Source organism: Scomber scombrus, chromosome 8 (genome assembly GCF_963691925.1).
Source record: "Scomber scombrus chromosome 8, fScoSco1.1, whole genome shotgun sequence".
Classification (NCBI taxonomy): domain Eukaryota; kingdom Metazoa; phylum Chordata; class Actinopteri; order Scombriformes; family Scombridae; genus Scomber; species Scomber scombrus.
The window spans coordinates 7,447,967-7,467,874 of NC_084977.1; the positions used below are offsets into that span (position 1 = coordinate 7,447,967).

Below are 19,908 nucleotides of genomic sequence, written 5' to 3' on the forward strand. Positions count from 1 at the left end.
AGTGTGCCTGGAATACTAACAAGCTGGTACACCTTTCCCATTAAGACATTAAAGAACTCGGAAGATCACAGAGGAACAAATACACACAGAAGTCCGGAAGTCTTTTTTTCTTCTTTAAAAAGGGCCAGTTAAGGTAGGCATTGAGTTCTGCAGCAGTGACTTCCTCTAAAAATACTACTACTTACATAACACGCTAGTTTACAACTTTACATCAGTGGAAAGCATGAAGGTTTGGGGTGTGAAGTAGGTAGTTCTATAAAGGACAAAGACTAACACCCTGAGCAGGCATGTTAGTCCACAGACACTGGAAGCACTCAGGAAAAGAGCCGTCTCAAAAAAATGTGTTTTCATCGTGTAATCACAGTTTTTCACAAAACCCGAAGCAGCTACAACACAGGGCAATCAATCATCTGGGATTTACCAGCGTCTAGTGAAAATATTCTTAATTTGTTGACATGTCCAGTAAGCCCATGTGCCAAGTGAAGATTACATCAAATGATTTGTGGCCAATCTCCGGTTCAAAGCCACGATTCATCAATTCTGGCGGTGACGTCTACGGACGTGATACAGCGCCAGCCACACAGCACTTCAAACCAACAGCTGTGTAATCATTTATGAAGAGTGCACCACCTCTAAATTCCACCGTAACACTGTGATGAATTCCTAACTGGAAACCGCAACCTGACAAACTACGGCCAAAGTATAAATGAGGCTTTTCCTACCTGCGTCAGGAGGTTTGATGAGGTCCATGATGACAGAGTCTGCTCCTTTGGTGTATACGGTGATCTGGTCGGTCAGAGGGTGTCTCACCACCACAGACATGCGTTTCCTGGTGGAGTCAAAGCCCAGCGTGTGCAGCAGCTCAAAGCTCAACTTCCCCAGGTGGGGCAGCTCCACCGTCACCTGGTCGGGGAGGCGTCCGACGAGAGAGCACTTGTAGGCCCGGGCGGCGTACACCAGCGCCGCCTCGTCCGGCGACTCTGCCTCGTAGCGCAGCTCGCCCTCCTCCAGGGTCCAGGCCTTCCCGTCGTAGCAAGGCGGCACAGGACTAAAGGTGTGTTCCAGGCCTCTGGTACACTCCTCGTTCAGCTTGGTAAGCGTGCTCTCCGCCGAGGGAGAGGACAGCATGCTTGAGCATCCCTTGTTTGAGGAGCGGTTGGTGATGAGGCTGGAGGAACTGCTGTTGTTGGAGCCTGAGGTCAGACGGCTGGGGGTGAAGCGTTTGATGAAGTCTTCGATGGTCTTGACTGGGGACTTCAGCTCAAACCTCATCCGAACCTGGAGGACAGGAAGAGACGCTAATGAACAGATGGCAATTGAGTCAATCATACTAATTCATTATTACATTCTGCAAATTGTGAACATTATACAAGTCAGTTCCTGTGGCACGGAAGACTTCCGTTCTGATGAAAATGCACCTCCTGGCTTCAACCCTAGCCAAATCCTTTATCCCAAGGTGGTGCAGCACAATAGCAGAGAGAGTGACTCACTGTGAGGTCTCCTGGCAGCAGGAGCCACAATTCTCACATGTATATATATGTATAAATCATTCAGGTGCTAGGTTAGCCACAAGGGCATCATAATAAAAACGTGAACAATTACACTGGCACAAAGAACAAAAAAGGCAAAATCATTAAAAAAAAAGGGAAAAAACAGTTCTGTGCAGATTTTGTCTTATCAGATAACCTCCAAACAGAAACACAAAGAACATAAATAATGTGTCACAGCATAAAGCGTGATCTGCACTGATTTGTGCATCTGACTGGCAGGAGAAGCGAGCCAGTGCACAGTGTGGCGAAGAGAGGATATCACATCTGAACAGGACAACCACACCCAGGCTCACACAAAAAACAAAACACGGATACACACATCAAAGATGCAGGCAACAAAACAGCGAACACTACGTGCAGAGGGAGACTGTGTGAGAATTTTGAAAGGTTTTTGAGCTATTGAGATAGTGTTTTTCTTGGAGAACTAGTAAAAAAAAAAGCTGCGACACGCTTAATTGTTTTTTTGGCAAAAGATGAAAACTACATCTGTGTGGTTCAATAAAAGAAAAACAAAAATACGTGCAAGATTAGAGAGGCATTAGTGTCTTTTGGAGGGATATCAGTAGAATTAGCCCCTGTTGGATCTCCCACTGATGCTCCCTATCATACCTCCCAGCTTTCTAGACATCTTGTTTACCAGCCAATGTCAGGAGCATGCTGACACGAAGAAGGTGGTTCAAAGACTGCAAATGAACAGTAAAAAAACAATAACAAGTAAATTATAGGCTTAAAACATTCACTAAACTTATAACTGTGATGTAGGAATCCTTAAAAGATATGACACTTTATTTTTCTCACATAATTCAATCATAAATGAGAAGTAAAGGGTGTCCTGGATGCTTGGGGGCAGCTGTTCCAAACTTTTGTTTTTGCTTGTGACTCATTAAAATGAACCAATGAAAACATCCTGTCATACAATATCTCTGCACAGTACGGCAACCTGAGCAGTATATTCAGTAGCAAGCTGGCGAAGGTCATCAACAACTACAATCAACTACTCTCATCAGAAAAAGCGACAGAGCCAGTTAGGGGCTCTTTGCAAACAGATAAAATTGCAATGTTCCATTACGGCAGTGGACCTTTGTTGCATGTCATCCTCCCCGTCTTTCTGTTTCCTTGGTTTCTGTCACATCACTACTCTCTAATAAAGCAGAGCAGGGATTTCTGGCACAACTTCATTGCACATAGTTGGAAGAGGTCGCCTCCAACACTTGAATTAAAAAGAAAAATTTCATTGTGAAACGAATGAACTTGAGCTTGTGGTCTAAGTCGAGGTCATCCAGGTTCATATCTAATTTTTTTAAAGCATATTTTCAGACAAGATTGTCAAAATTCTGACAACATTTCTAAGTATCATTTTCATTTATTCTGAATTCATTATTTTCCAGCATGGAGTCCCTATGGAGTTGTATTTGAACCTAGTGGATATAGTCTCTGATAAAATGATGTAATGATGTAAATAGACTCCGTGAGCTCAGTTTATTTAAGCAAAAGAGCCCCGATACACTGATATGTTGTCGGCAGAATAATATAATTTTAGCCGCTTCACTGACCCAAGAGACATGACTATTATAGTGATTAAACACAAGGCCTGCTTCACCTGCTAGTTAGACATGACAGTCTACTTTGACACACACACACAGACACACATGGGTAAGAGTCAAACCAGAACCAGTGAAAAAACATACAAAAACCTGAACATTTCCCTGCCAACTATTACCGTTACATTCAGTGTAAAATAACAAAAAACACCTCTCTGACCAAATCAACTATCTCATTAACTTCTAAATTGGGACAAAGTCGTCCCATATTGACTTGAAGGAAGTGTGAGATGTTGTAGAGGTGACTCTCACCTTCTGCCTGGGCTGGTTGGGGGAGGACACCACCACCGTGTTGCAGATGGTTAGAGCGATGAAGAAATCAATGATGTCAGAGAGTTCAGAGGGCAGCTGGGACATGGGCTGGCTGTGGAAGCGCATGAAGTCCATCTGACTGCTGCATTCATTGACTTTGTCTAGGAGCTGAGGGTCGGGGGTGATATCTTTCTCCTGCAGGACAGAGGAGGGTTTATCAGAAGAGAGCAGACAAGCAGAACGATCACAAGGACATCGGGATAGTGAAGAGCACTGACCATAGGGCTGCTAAAGGCTGTGTGTTTAGACAGGATGCTGGCTCGCTTTGCCTCCGCCCTACTCCCCGTCCTGCGGTGGGACTTAGTGCTCTGGGAGCGCAGCACCACCCGGGCGCTTTGGTGGCTAGCCACACTGTCCCTTCTGGGAAGGGTGCCACCGTGGGAGGTACACTCTTCTTCCTCAGAATCCATCTCTTGGTACATAGCAAGTCTTCGAGCTGGAAAACACACAGGAACACATCATTGAGAGTGACTTAAAAAGGCAATGACTGCTAACTGTTTTTGTGTTGGGATGAAAGGTGTTTATGCTGTACAGTGATGCTGGCTTGTCTCACCATTGGCATCATGGGAGTACTCCACTCCCGCCACAGTACAGCGCCGAAACACCATCTTATTCTCCGTCAGCGTGCCTGTCTTGTCAGAAAAGATGTATTGCATCTGGCCGAGATCCTCAGTGATATTAAGAGCTCTGCACTGCAGGTGAGAGTCTGTCTCCTCGTCGTACAGATCCATGTCCTGATGGATGAAGTACACTTGGCAGATCTTTACAATCTCAATCGACACAAAGAGGGAGATGGGTATCAGGACCTAGGGGAGGACAGGGTCTTTATTAGAAAAGAGGTACAGCCAGTTATGGGTTTTCTAGGCCTGCTATGTGAGTTGTTTGCAGTAAATACATTTTACAGCAGCAATTCCCCTTGTACCCCCTCGTTCCCTTTTGGGGTACTTCTGCTGTTGCTTGGGGGTGCATGAAAGGATGGTTGAGAAACTCCCCTAATCTTGAAAAACAGAAATTATGATTTTAATTGACTAACTAAATAAATAAATAAACTCACATATTGAGTCAGCTGTAAAACCTGAACATCATGTGTTGCCAGTGTGTGACAACTAGCTAGCAAACAGAGATGTGGAAACCGTTAGCTAAACAAGTGATGGGTAGACAGTTTAAATTGTTAACTAAAGTGGAGAAACAGTTAAAATTGATAGCTAACCTGCAACTAACGATAGCTAACATGTATATACAAACCATTTAAACAGATATCTAAAAGTAGCCTAATGGATAAATAGTTAGCTAAAAGTAATGGATACATGGTTAAGACAGTTAGCTTAAAGTAATGAATAAATGGTTAAACTAGTTAGCTAAAAGTAATGGATACATGGTTAAGACAGTTAGCTAAAAGTAATGAATAAATGGTTAAACTAGTTAGCTAAATAATGGATAAATGGTTAAAATAGTTAGCTAAAAGTAATGGATAAATGGTTTAAACTAGTTAGCTAAAAGTAATGGATAAATGGTTTAAACTAGTTAGATAAAAGTAATGGATAAATTGTTAAAATAGTTCAAAGTAATGGATAAATTGTTAAACTAGTTAGATAAATGTAATGATAAATGGTTACATTACAATAGCTAAACATAATAGATAAATGGTTAAAATAGCTCAAATGAATGGAGAAACAGATGGAATACTTGTCTAAAAGTAATGGATAAACAGTTGAAATAAATGGTAGTGTTGAAGGCTCAAGTACCTCTTCATCTATACCACCATTTATTTCCAACTTCCTTCTGACAGGGGTATGGCGGTACATCTAATAAAAAAGGTCGGGAACCACTGTTTTCAGGTTTTAAAGCTTTTCATTCACTTTTTCAAGGTCAAAATCTTCACAGTAAAAGTAATAATATATAAGTGTACTGGGTATATGTTTGATTGTTTAAAAAATGTTGGTGTATCCTCCAGTGGGACATTTACAAGCAACATTTCTGGAAAGTGGTACTGGAGAAATGAGTCATAGCTTTTGGGAGGACAATTCAGCCCGCACACTCTCTGTGCCTGGGAGCCAATAGAGTCATGTGTTTATTTGAAAGTGTATCAGGCAATGTCTGGCAATCCTGGATGGTCTCCAACCACAAACAGTTACTATTTGTACAGTGAAACTAAACTGCTATCTTGACTAACTTTCCATTTATTTCAAATATGACCTGATATCGGGGGAACTAGTTGCAACATCTGACACAGGACAGGGCGACATTATCTTTGACATTTTTGCATGCAAGCAAAAAAAAGAAGAAGAAGAAACAATCAATGTCAGTTCTCAGTAACTTTTTCTGATTTTGATTAAAATGAAAAAGATGATTTTGCAGCATGAACCATTTCCTTCCTCATTGCTGTTCCACATATAATGTGATGATAAAAATCTAGAGGTCACACCTTGAAGGCAGCAATTACTATAGTCAATTTGATTCATAGCAATGCTTGTATACAGTGGCATGAAGCATTTTAAACTAAGCTATATGTCTTGTTCATATCTTTAAGTCACTGTCTTTGCATCTTTCAGCTTCCCTCTGTTTCTTACCTGAAAGACGATGATCATAGTGAGGAAGAGATAAATAGCTGACATGATGGGCGATAAGTCTGTCCCCTCTGGACTGAGAACGTCAAACACAGGCCTCTTATCTCCGTACTGTAACATCCACAGCCCATGACCTGGAACAGCAACACCACAAGGTCAACTCATATAAACACTAGAAGGAGAAGATAGAAATACAACAGCAAACTCAAACCAAAAGGAGATTTCTTTTTCTTTTTCCTCAAAAAAAATCTAAAGAAATTGAGAGAAAATTGAAATTTCTCCACTGGACCACAAGAATTTCTCACATTAACTGTTTAAGTCTGAAAATGCTACGCACCAACAGCAGTAAACAGGCACATGACCAGCAGGATGATGACACACCAGAACACATCTACATTCATCTGTCTCTCCAGTTTACTGCGCTTGTAGCGCGGGCCGTTGTTGTTCAGCATGGCTTTGGTCTCATGACCTGCAAAGACACACAGTATTAGCAGCAGCTGTTAAGGGGTCAAATTTGGCAGCTGAAAACATGCTTATTTTAGAGACCAACCTGCGTAAATGACTATTCCCACAGCCTCCTCTGTGTTGCGGATGGTGCAGCCTCTCAGCAGCAGGTTTTCTTTGTAAAGTGCATCTCTTCTGCCACTTCGATGGATTCTGTCAAAAGCAGGTTACAAAATGCTTGAAACATTACTGGAAGCGTTGGTCCGAGGCAAAATAAAACATAAATAAAATACTGATAGCACTGAAAGAAATATAGTATCCCCTGATAGCAGTGTCCCACTGAAGACAACATCAGTTTATTCTGCTGAGCACCTCAATCGATCACGCTCTAAAGCATCATGGTCTTCCCTCACCAGGAGCCCTTATCTCAGCACAAATTTCCCTCTGATATAGAAGTACTGACCGTGCTACCGCTCCACACAAACCCCTCGGGTTTAGAGTCAATCAGGCAATTCACTGCTTCATCGCGGACCCTCAGACTTCAGACTCTTACGTTTAAAGCTTGTCAGGCTCATCTAGAGGTGTAGATGTCATACAAAGACTGCATTCAGCGCTTAGCCAGCCTTCTGAGGAAGTTCAAACCCCTTTCAGAAGAAAAGCCTTTTAACTAAAGTGAGATGTATGTTGAGCTGTATTAAATGACGGGCAAAAGCGCCTGTTGTGGGGGAGAGAAGAGCTTTAAACATCAGCCATAATCCCATTACTAAATCAAGGATTACAAGTGTATTAGTTAAACAGCTCGCAACCTTTAGCTGGGAGCGGCGCTTAATCATTTCTGTTGTAGCTTCTTTCAAAGTCACGCAACTGTCAGCATGTTTACCAACAGGAATGTTCATCCTTTGGCCTCTGACAGCAGGCAGGCTGACACGTCACCACCATTATAGATTAATAACAGTGTCCCTGAGCTCCGGGCGGCCGTAGTTCACACACAGCTCGTCCTAGTTCATAGCTCACGCTGTTCGAGAAATTGATAACACTCTGAGACGCAGAGTGCTTTCTCTCTCTGGAAGGTAGAGAGATTAGACTCAGTGCCATTGGCCATAATGTAATAAAACACTACTGAGACAAGTCCCCCCCCCCCCTTCTACCCTCCACCCTCACCTCCGCCACTGTGCCCAGTGCTCCGCCGTAGCCTGGCAACTGAATACCTGCAGCATCTGGTCTCCTTCTGAGCAAAGAATAAATGTCATAATCATGTGAGTGCAGGTCAGTCAGCCCGCTTTACCGAAAGCTCAGAGGGCGTTTCTCCTCTTTTACCTCACACAAACTTATCCAACATGTTTCCCTGTGGAGACTCAATGAAAAGGCTGTGCAGACACACTTGGAACAAATCCAGTTTACTGTAAAACTGGCAGCAGCTGAAAGGTGGGTAATGTAAACACGGTGCATATCACTTATCAACGTGAGTCGTGAGCATAAATATGTTAAAGGAGTACACCAGTGATTTAGTCCCTAAAGTGGGAAGTGGGTCAAACCTTGAATCCTGCATTTCCCATAATGTAACTGTATAGTTTTATTTGTCAGATCTTGCACTCCTAATAAACACCTTCCCCATCCTTCACACCTCATCTCCCAATTTGTAAGGCTTTCTGTTGAGGTAAATATTCAGGTCTAAATTTATTTTCTGATATTTTTCTAGAATATCTTTGCATGATTTACACTTATCTTACACTGGTTCTTTATGCAGCCCCTCAGTTCAGCCTCTGTCTGAAACAGGCAGTTTTAGCTCCTGTCTCTTTAAGGCTCCCCTCCTGACAAGCCCACTCTGTTCTGATTGGTTGCAGAGGCTATGTAAACAAACAGTAGTAGTAGGACCTCACTTCTTTTTTCCGTTCTTTACATCAAATATAAACTTCTCAAATGCATCCATACATATTTGCGCCTGAATCTAATCCGAAACATGCGATTGGACAATGTGAACAACCCTTATGGGCATTAGTGAACAATCTGATGTCATCATGAGGAGGAAGTATAGGTCACATTGCAAACCAAGCATTTAGAGTAGACCTCACATTGGACTTTCAGGACCTTAAGTTTTAAGTTTAACATAGACATCCAACATTATAATAGTATCAAAATAACAATAAATCATAAAAAAACAAGATATATCCCCTTAGAGAAACATCTGTATCCTAAATCCATGGTGAAATATGTCTGATGACATCATTACGGTTATTATCCATGTATGTTTAATGCTGTTAGACCAGTATAAAGTACTACATGTGGATGAACACGTCACTGGTGACATACTGGTTAGTCACCAGTAAGAACAACAATATCCACAAACCAAACAGCCATTAGGTCAATGAAGGAATCACTGGACCCACCAATCGTGTCTGTCTATCTTGAGAAAAGGTATTTTGCAACCTGCAGCTTTTCTACTGTGAACACTTACAAAAAGGGAAGTAAGGTGTAACAGAAGAGAGTCAGTCTGTTGATGGTAAATACCCAAGTTGTGGTGCAGGCCAAGGAACTACAGCTTCAGTATGACCGCAAATTGTAATCCTGACTAGGAAAAACTGTTCAAGTCATAATTATAAGTTGGAAAATCCTGGCTTATAAACAAACCGCATAATCGCATCATTTCCATTTTGGAGTTAAACATTACTCAGAATATCACTGCAGTTAATAAACCTTCAGAGACTTAAAAAAAGCAATGCGAGATAATTATCATGAATTAACAAATGAGAAAGCCGACCATCTGATCACCACCATGTACCATACAGAAGTGACCAAACAAGATAATACTCACATGTAGCCTCTGAATCTGTTCAGGTCATTGTTGGGCTTTTCACATTCAATTATGCTGTTGTACTTCAAGGGGTCAAAATCACAGTCCTGCAAACAGACAACAAACAGCACATCATTCAGACAGTGAAAGGTCCTCATGGTATTCATTTCATTACTCATAAATCATTTGCAACACTGATTTTTGAATATTTTAAATCCCTGCATTGTTTAAATCCATGTCTACAAGTTTGCACTCTTCTTCTACTCTACTTTTGCTGGTGTGTTGATGTGTATATTGGCACATTACTGCCACCTGTAGGTCAGTAGAATTGTGTGAAACCATTAGTATGAATGTGTGTAGCCTCCCGGGCATACATTGACATGCAAGTCATTTTACGCGTGCACAAGACAAACAAAACCAATCGTAAACTACTCTATAGCATCAAAATTGTATTGAGTACTAGAGCTACCAAGAGGTATCAGAACTTCTCCAATCACCTGCATTTAATCATTTTTGTACCCAGATCTAGAATTTGTTTAATTCTTTGTTCGTTTTAATGTGACGTATGATTGGCCCACTATTGCAGCTGCTACAACCCATACAGTCTATGGTGATAATACTTCACTGTACAGTCCAGTTACTAAATAACTATTTTAATTATTTGAACACTTGTACAATACAAATGTATTGTATGTGGATAAGGAGGAGTGGTGGCATTTTATCCAACTGAATGCTTACATTCACATGGTATTGAATGAGGTAGAAAAGTAAGGAAGGAAGTAAGGAAGGAAATGGACAGAAGTATTCTGTTGTTATCTATATCACTTTAAGGGTACTGGTATTGTACTACTTTAAACCACACCCAGGGTATTTTGATGGGAGGATATCTTCAATCTACCGTTAAATGAACTGATAAAAGCAACCAGATCATCAACTTTTTACACAATAACCAGCAAATGTTTCAGCTTTTCACTTGATAAATGATCAAATGATTAGCAAATTATCCAAATTTCAACAATCAATTAATCAAACAATTTGCCTTCACCATAACTGTTACAATATCAGTAATAATCCTTATTTAGGTATATACTTGTTTCTGATTGGTGGAAGGCTGGGGACATGGTTCATACACTGGTTAGAGAGTTTCTAGGTAACTTGTGTAACCATGGTAACAGGCTGTAACCACAGCGAGCACAGTTGCCACTCACACTTTTGGGAGAAAGGTGTTTCATTTCTGGTTTTTTTTTGCTATCAAACTTTGTAGTTGTGGAGCGGTCATCTCACCAGGTCGAAGAAGCTGCGGACGACCTGCCTCTGCTTGAGGTTGGTCTCTCCGTCCAGTGTGGCGGTCTCAATATGGCACAGGCGGTCCGGGTCACTGGAGCTCAGCAGCAGAACATCGGCCGGGAGGATCTCGTTACATCGCAGCCTGATGAAGTCTCCCACCCGCACCTCCTTCCAGTACTTCTCCACATAGCGTCTCTCGGCCCTGTCAGAACAATGAGAGAGCGAACAGCGGTGGGATAAGAGACACAGAGCTATTGTTTTCAATAATTAGTAGTTCTATAAACAGACACGTCAGCTCCGCTTCCATAAATCTGTACGGGACAGCAAATATGTCATGCATAAGAGAGCACAGCCTGTTTGTTGATGCTGAAGCTAAACCAACTCCTGAATTCTGCCTGGCTGAACATATTCCTCTTGACACCCTACTCAATACTGTATGCCCGTCAAAATCCAACAATCTCCAGGCATAGAGCAACATATCGAGCACAACCTGCCCAGCTAAAGTCTGTTTCGGAGGATTAAGCACCTGATGAAGAATTCCACTCATATGACACAACATTATCTAAGTTACAAGTCTGACGCTGACGAAAGTCTCACCAGGATTTTCTATTTTTAGTCAACAGAGTAACTCTTCTCACCACAAAATGAGTCAATGGTGTGAGGGTAGGATACCGTACATGATGTCACTATTGTGTGCAGCACTCTCAGCCATTAAGGTGCAAAAACACTCACGGATGGATAATAATTTGGAGACTTTGCTAATGGTAACAGTGGTTCATTTCGGACCAATTTGATATTCCTGGTAGCAAATATGCTAAATAATGCATATCTCGCACGCTATAAACAACAGTCCTGAAGTGTAAGGAAAAACACTCAGTTATTTATTCATAACAACCCCCTTAGTGACGTTAATGACTGGCATCGGAGTACATAAAAACATTTCTTTCCTTGAATTTTGTCAGTAAAAATGCACGTGGTGTCAGCATGAAAATTTGAATTTTTCCATGCACGTTATATTCCGATGGTGAGCGGAACAAACATTAAAACATCGACGGGGGCAACAGATAACACCGCTGGACTGAAATAAAAACATCTTGGTAACATTTCCTATTTTTCCATAGCCTGAAAATGAATCAATATCCTGGAGGACAAAGAACAAACCTGCCAAGTAAGTGCTTGAAGTTTGCTGTTACATAAGAAGTCGCTTCAATGCAAACTGTGAAGGGTCTATACAAGCTTACCACTGCCGAGGCCAAAAACAATACAATGACAAGAATTTCGTCTGCAGGGTGGGACTGGCCATGAAAGCCTCTGAAGTATATAGTTTGTGTTAAAATGGTCTCATTGTGAGTCTAGAACTGCTGCTTTGCAAGCAGTTTAATAGAGGCTCTATTTTTAAAAATCAGCTTAAAGACCCCTCTGGACATTTGCTTGGAATAATATATGTCTGATATGTTTTTTCCCCCCACAAAATAAACTCCATTTACATCATTAAAATCCCTCAAAAAACCTTCTCTCTTATTGAAACACCCAGAATTGACGAATACACAAACATTCATTTCTAAAGTTTAACTGCTGGACACAAGACGTCTTCTACTTCACTGTGAAGTCCATTAAATGTATGCATCACCCCTAAATTGCATGTTTGACCATAACTGGCACCCAAGTAGTTGTGATGTCAATAATCCTGCCTGTATGTACACGTCTTAAACTCAGATTTAAGGTGAACGAAGAGAAACTGAAGCAGATGAATGTGAAAACAGCCTTCCAGGTGTCAAACTCTACAATAAGTTAACTAAATGTTTGCGTTGAGGGGACTTTAATTAAGCTCAACTCTTTTTGAAAACTTAAAATTGTTTCACTAAACATCAGTTAATATATGCAGACTCCCCAATGGGTACATTTGCATTTTATAAGCGTGAATCCAAAGAACACATGGTTCTTGTTATCTTTGTCTTCACACCTTATTAAATGTACACAGCCCACTGTAACCATAACATACCAAGATAGAGTGTCTATGAATACTATGGCTGTTGGAAATACCCCAGAGCGCTCTTCTTACTGGTGATCTTTGTTTAAAGGGTTAAAGGCAATGCTGCACTACTTTACTGTTACAAAAGCAGCTCAGAAGTCCTGTTATGCTTCTATTGAGGGATTTTCTACCTGTTTATAATATGCTTCATTACTTTAACATCTGTATTAAAAGAAAAAGAGGATCAAATCTGAATTTTACTTGGTTTTTTTTCCTGGAACAAATAGAAAAAAAGTGAAACGAGGGCAGCCTGATGAAAATTCATTATTTCTGCAGAATACTGGCTGTCAAAAGTCTGTCCTTGAGTGCTGCTTCAATGTGAAATTAATCTTCCTTTCTTGTCAATTCTCTGCGCAAGACAGCAAAAACAAGTACAGTAAGTAGAGCAGTGAAAAAGTGGCCCACACACATCACTAATTAATTATCCAGTCATGGAGGGATATTCCAGCTTTAGACGGACAACAACAAGATAAAATCAGACGTTCAGTGACCTGGAGTTCAGATTCTTCAGGACAGCGGATGTTATTAGAACTCTGGAAAGCACATTAAGTATTTCACTAGATTAAATATGTGACTTCACCTGCCGTGTCTACTTCTTAATTCAGTAGGAATCTTCTGAAGTAAATTTGCCATGATGAACGGGGGAAAGAAACATCAACCTTCCATTAATCAAGACTTTGTAAATATTAGTATTTCTGATAAAAATGGAATTTCCTGTATCATAAATAAAAAAAACCTCCCCCCCTGTGCCGCCACGTGAAAAAGTGCCTGTCTGAAGATGAACTTCATACACATGTGGTTCACCTGCAGCTGGAACTTCTCCAGAGAATAAATTGATGTGTGGTTTAAAAAAAAAAAAAAAAAGCAGCGAGTGTGTATCTAACCTTGAGAAAGTAAAAAAAAAAGAAAAAGAAAGCAACATAGGTCGGGTCAAAGTTAGCTGTTGCCACGTTCAGAAAAAGGGAATGTTTTGCACAATATTGCCACAGCAGAAGAAAATTCAATTATGTCCCCAACCTTGACAGAACAACTTGGGTCAAGACTTTGCTACAACTTGCGGAGCTACTAAACACTGAGCCTTTTGATTACCATGAATTATGCTCTGTACATGAACCACAGTGCTGCTTTTCATTAGCAAAATACACTCATGCACACATAAGGTCAAATAGTTAGTAGTAGAGAAAGCTTAAAGGCAAGGGGGGAAACAGGTTGTCAGGTAGTATGTGACAATGTATAGAAACATCTGTATTGTCAGAGAGGGTTTCACACACACAAACACACACACATACCTCTCCTCTCTGACAGATAGGTAGGTGTCAAACTAAAGCTTTTCTACAGTTTTTGGATTCCATATCTTCCCTCATGTGTTAGCCAGGTTTAACTGAGGCCTGCACGTATACAACCTGGACCCACAAATGATGAATAAATCTCACAGAGAGACTGACAGCTGGGTTCATGCATGAAGGCCCTGCAAAGACTTTGCATGGTCTGACAGGAAAGTTTAAAAAAAAGAAAAGAAAAGAAAAGAAAATGTGTCCTGATTGTTTTTCTTGTAGTCTGGAACAGCTGATGTGAATGTGTGCAAGATGCATTAGAGAAGGACAGTGTGTACTTTGAACACTGATGGAAAAACAACTAAATACAGGCACACACACACACAGGTTTCAAGCAACATCTGGACTCTTGTGGCTGCCAGTGTTTTTAAGGCCCAACTTACCTGCTGTAAACCAGACAATCCATGTGATTGATTTCTTTATCCGACCTGTGTCTTCTGTAGTCCTCCCATAGGTCTTTGATGGCAGTGACAGATAAGATGAAAACTACAGGAGCCAGAGCGAGTTCTGGCTGAAACGCATTGACAACTGGAACAAAATTCAGCAAGGCGATGAAGACAAAGTAAACATTGGCAAACCTATGAAACTGTTCAAAAAGGTTCTTTGGCAGGAAAGACAGAAGAGTGTATTTGGTCGTCTTAATCTTGTTGTTTGCATAGTGTCGGTTTGGGTTCTCCTCTCCTTTGGCGTGATCATACAGTATGTTTGCGTGGACAGTCCTGGTTTTGTTCTCCTTGGTTTTCTTCTTTCTTTGCCTTTTGACTTTTGCAGCTTTGGCCATCCCGGCGTCTTCGCTCTGGCGCGCCATGGCCAGCTCTCCCCCCCCCACCACCACCTCCTCTGCTTCAAACTTCCCCACACTTTTAAGCTTTTTTCCTCACACACACACAAACTCACACACAAACACAACACAACACCAAAGTGCGAGCTATGTGATCATTCTTTCAGCCGGCGGAGAAGAATCCCATCAGTCTTTGTTTCGTTTAGTCACACAAACTGTTCATTTTCATCCATGTCGACTCCTCTTTTCGCCAGTCAGAGGAAAACTTCTGCTTGTTTAGCTTCTCCCTTTTTTTTTCTCCCCCTACTTGCTGGGAAGGATGCTGCGATAGTTGGACAGTCCCCCCCCCCTCCTCAACAGCTGGGCGGAGGATTTCTAAATCATGTGGATGGGCCTCCGCCAGTGATTTCAAGCTGTTGCTGCGTGCGTGGATCAGCGGATGCGCGCAGTTTCAGCACAGACAGGACGTCCGTCAGCGGGTCAGGGGTCGCACCCCCCAGGAAATCTGACCCGTTGGCCCCTCCTTTTATACGGGGCCCCTCCTTGATTCAACCTGGGTTTTTTTTTTTTTTGTGCCTCCAAGTGCCACGCGGTGTTATTGGAGTTTATGCTGTCCCACAGGAAGCAGCCACATGTCAAAGGGTAAAAAGTTTGTTTTTTTAAAATACAAGTAAAACAATATGGTGAGAAAGAAGAAATGACTCTTTTAAAAAGAGTATTTAATTTTTTTCTGAGCGTTTCCTGTTTGGAATGTGGACAGATTTATTATGTAGAAGTTCAATAACAACCACATTATGTGGTAAACAATTATTAGGTATATTATAAGTATTAATAAGTATTATTTAATAAATACAATTGAAAAAATAGTTAATATAGTTATTATTATTACCAGTTTTTGTTGTTTTGTCTGTTTTATTTATGTATTTTTTAATTTTTTAATTTAGTTTTTTAAAAAACAAACTTTTTAATAATTATTTTTTCATGAATTTTGGACAAGACAGAGTGAGTGCTCTTTTGTTTGTAAGATATCCAGTTTTGGTTCAATGGAGGCAATTTCTCTATTTCCCTGTTAATCAATATTTTCTGTGTGATTCTCTAAAGACCTTGAAATATGACATGATACCATATACTTTAATGTCCCCGTAGGAACATTTGTGTTGGACTCAATCCTGCGCGCATAAATGCCTCCACAATCACAGTAAACAAACACATATGAATAGAACTGCACCAGCTGTTTCAGTCACACAACAATAAATTACACATAACAAAATATTGCACACCCCATGGTAAAAACACATTGCACACAGCATGTAACACATATTGCACAAACCCCCATAATAAAACACCATCAAACCATTGCACAATCCCTACATGCCTAAGCAGCAATATTTAAAAGTTTGCTAGAGGTAGGCACAAATTTACAGTGGGGGACTCTGAAATGAAAGGAAATGAGGCAGGGGTGGAGCTAGGGGTTGGCTTTTGAGGCTTCAGCCCCGAATGTTTTCTCAAAATCCCCAATCTACTTTTATTTATTTTTTAATCTGGTTAAAGCCACATTTTCTGAACAGTGACTTAAGAGTCAGACTTCTGAAGTTACACTACTTCAGTGTTACAGAGTGAAATGCAATTAAAAATGAAATAATTAATATTAAATATAATATTAATGTAATATTTTTCTTTTTCTATTTGATGTAATTCCTTATTGTTATTTATTGATGTTATGTTTTGGGGAAACTGTAGATAAAGACCAAAATAAATCACTACTACTTATTCTAATGTTTGCAGTAGAGTCATAAAATGCACTCAAATTAAATTCTGCTCATGTTAAAAACTGTCCTTGAGAGTGTTCTGGGTTTAGACCCGGATCCTGTCAACTCCTAAATCCACCCCTGAAATGAGATATGGACAAAAGTTTGCCAAGATCTCAAAAACAATTGTCTCACTGATGTTACTTTATGTATGCAATGCCATATCTCATGTAGGTTGATCAAATATAGAAAAGCAATAAGCAGTAAGGATTTAGCTGATAAGGTTATGCATACCTTGTGAAAAAGCATCAGCCACATTGATGTATTACAAGAACCGGACCTTACAAGACCGAAAATTGCATGTGAGTTCAATGTGTATGAAGGCAATTCTAGTAACACATTTGCTATTTAAACTATAACCTGGTATGTGGTGGCTGTGAAAGGTCGGATTGTTTGGATGGGGTTTCTTTACTGCCCCCTAGAGGCCAGGACCAGATTAATGCAGCTTTAAGTTGTAATTCAGACTGAAAACCTCCCTAAACATTGGTGTTGGTTTATTGTCTCTGGTACCAGCAAGACAATGAAATATGATCCCCAGTTTGTTTGTTTGCATGTATTTAATGGGCAGACATAGCACCTTGCTGAAAGATTTTGCAGTAAGCTGTAACAAATGTTGAGTCATGTTCTTTTTGTTACAAACTGATGTGGGAAGGAAGGAATGAGAAGGAATGAAGGAAGAAGGCAGGTATACAGTATTAGCACTGGATTTTAGAGGAATATACTGTATATCTGTGGACAATAGCCATTTAATTACAGTATACACACCATTACCCCAACAAAGGTTATTGTTAAGGGTATTGGTAAGTATCCACCTCTAAATAGTTGCTATTATCACTATTATTATTACATGGTGAGTCTAAAGCTACCATTTAAAGGCAAAGTCCCATTCAGCCCACTCTCAGTGCAATGGTATGTTGTGAGAGGACATTCTTAAAGACAACATGAACTCATGAACCCTGTACCACACTGAATGAACATGAGACTCATATCTCAGAAATAGTACCTCCAGAGTCAGACTGGCCACTTAGCCGGCAGGTTTCCCAGAGGAGATAAATCAAAGACTGATCCCAGAGCAGTCTGCAGCAATTTGCTACAGGAGCATCCAGCTGTTGGCTAAAAACTAATGGCTGATTGCACACTGTGGCATCTTGGCATGGAGAACAATTCAATTTCCCCATGATGAATGACCAGAGTGAGGTGGATCTCAGACAACGGGCCTGCCGCGACCCGAAAAAGCCAGCTATTGCCCTGCGTAAATAAAAAAGAAGAAGGGAAAAAAATAAATCAGGTTGTGCTTCTCAGCAGAAAATAAGATCATCCTATACTTTTGCTCCTTTTTGGAAAACAGTTTTGTGATCCAGTTCAATTTCTTTCCTGAAGGACAAACGTCAGTGAAGAAGGTTGTCTAGAGTACGAGACTGCCACATGTAGGCTGATACCAAACCTTGGTGCTACAGTAATAGCTCAAATATATTTCCAAAGTTTTAGACCAAGTTTCTCCCACAGAGTCTGACTTCATATTATTTTTTCTCTTTGTCATGGGGTTGGCTTTGAAATAGTGATTTCCCATAATTCTTTGTGATTCAAAGCAATAAAAATACCTTTAAAAATACCTTAAAATATTGGATACATTCTTGTGTGATTGTGAACATGGAGGCAAAACATTCAAACAATGTAAGCAATTGTATTGTTTAGTATGAGAATCACAGTCTTTACAGTACAGAGTCTTGGCTTACACAAAACATGGCTTTATTAGAGTAATGTGTGTTAGAAACTAATTTCGTGTCTCCATGGTGACAAGTGATGGCATGATGAGAGGCTGCCTTTTCTCTTTTAATACCAGTTCCTGCTATCTCTGTCTTCACTTTGAAAAAAAAAAAAAAAAAAAAAAAATTCTTCCGCCTAATGCACTCATCTGTAGAATCCTGTCCAAACTATATATTTTTATGATTCTCATGTAATGATATGATGACTATATGAGGATTGCTATGACAATTTTTCAGAGCATAGTGTTCAAACTGTGTAACACTAACACACACGTACACATACACACTGCAGTGCTTCAGACAAAGCCGAAGCTATTGAGGACAGTGAGGTCATGCCCCCTGTACTTCCGTTTCAGAGGTTTTAGTAACTTGGGGGAATCTTACATTCTTCAGTGAAGAACTTTCATGTCTGAGGTATTTTTTGACCTAATACGTCTAAATATTCAGCAACAAAATTGTAAACTAATGTTTAAGAATGTCAGAATTCACAGTTCAGGATTTTATTCTTCACAGCTTTGAAACTGCAAACATTTATGTTAGAAAGTAAATATATACTCTCTATATTCTATATATAGAACATTTTTATAGAAATCCTATTTTTGGTTTCAGTTCAAAATTTTCTGTGGTCCCAAAGACTACATTGGGGGAACTTTTTTAAAATATTTCCATATTCCTAGCTAAGGCTGCCATTCTTGATTCATATGGAGGGCAGGTATGAGAAGGTGCTTGGTTCAGAAAACAATGGGGACTGGAACTTGTGATACTGGAGTTAGATTTTGAAGAATGAATACACCATTCATTTAAAATGAGAGCTAATCAGTGGAAAAATAATGATGTCATGAAGTCAGATGTTAAAGTACCCAGTCAGAAAACAATGGTGTATAGAAAATCATGTTATGTGTTTGGGGAGTGGTTGGAGTTTCAGCTCTAGATTAGGAGGAATTAGGTAAAAACTATAAGTGAATACATTAGAGAGTTTGCTTCAGTTGCTCATGAATCCAGCTCAGTTTATTGTATATCTATGTACACTCAATAAATCTAAATTATATCACATGCAGTGGGACTACAGATTTTCTTTTGGAATTACAGTTACAGTCTGAACTCATCTGGCCCATGTGAAGGTTTTATCTCCCACTGTAGCCTCTTTAAAATGTTGGAGTTGTAGGTTAAATATACGAAAATGAACCTCACTCGCCAAATAAAACTCACAACAAGACTGAAAAGAGACGACTTGCATGTGAAGTATACACTGAGCAGACTGAAGGTTAACAGAGAGACAGAGCTGCACTTCACCCTCATTCAAAGACAGCAAGCAACCTGCCAGAAGAGGGCATGATACTCCAATCAGTACACACACTTGGCGCTTCGCTGCTCCCCATGCAATGTCTTAACTACTGTATGTGTCTGTGCACACATGCATGTGTTTGTATGTGCGTGTGTGTGTGTGTGTGTATGTGTGACAGTGAGTGGGTGGGTGCAGAGAAGGGAATGTTATAAATGGGCCTGCTGTAGTTGTTATGTGACAAATGTGACATCTTTAATCATAGGTCTTCCTTTAATTGTGCTGTTCACTCCCAGATTGTATTATGTCAAACCTCAATAAAGTCAGTGAGAGGACGATCTGATGAAAACACT

At 40.3% G+C, this 19,908-nt stretch overlaps 1 protein-coding gene across 1 annotated transcript in view; it reads right to left on the bottom strand.

Moving 5' to 3' along the window:
- atp10a (ATPase phospholipid transporting 10A) overlaps positions 1-14,725 on the bottom strand; it is a 33,505-nt gene extending 18,780 nt beyond the window's left edge. The window contains exons 1-10 of the mRNA XM_062424968.1: positions 14,302-14,725; positions 10,550-10,754; positions 9,287-9,372; positions 6,581-6,687; positions 6,368-6,499; positions 6,034-6,164; positions 4,017-4,269; positions 3,682-3,899; positions 3,404-3,598; positions 723-1,278 (exon numbers count right to left, since the gene is read on the bottom strand). Coding sequence (XP_062280952.1) covers positions 723-1,278; positions 3,404-3,598; positions 3,682-3,899; positions 4,017-4,269; positions 6,034-6,164; positions 6,368-6,499; positions 6,581-6,687; positions 9,287-9,372; positions 10,550-10,754; positions 14,302-14,699 — 2,281 coding nt within the window. The 5' untranslated portion in view covers positions 14,700-14,725. The remainder of the gene's footprint in view (positions 1-722; positions 1,279-3,403; positions 3,599-3,681; positions 3,900-4,016; positions 4,270-6,033; positions 6,165-6,367; positions 6,500-6,580; positions 6,688-9,286; positions 9,373-10,549; positions 10,755-14,301) is intronic.
- Between the last annotated feature and the right edge of the window lie 5,183 nt (positions 14,726-19,908).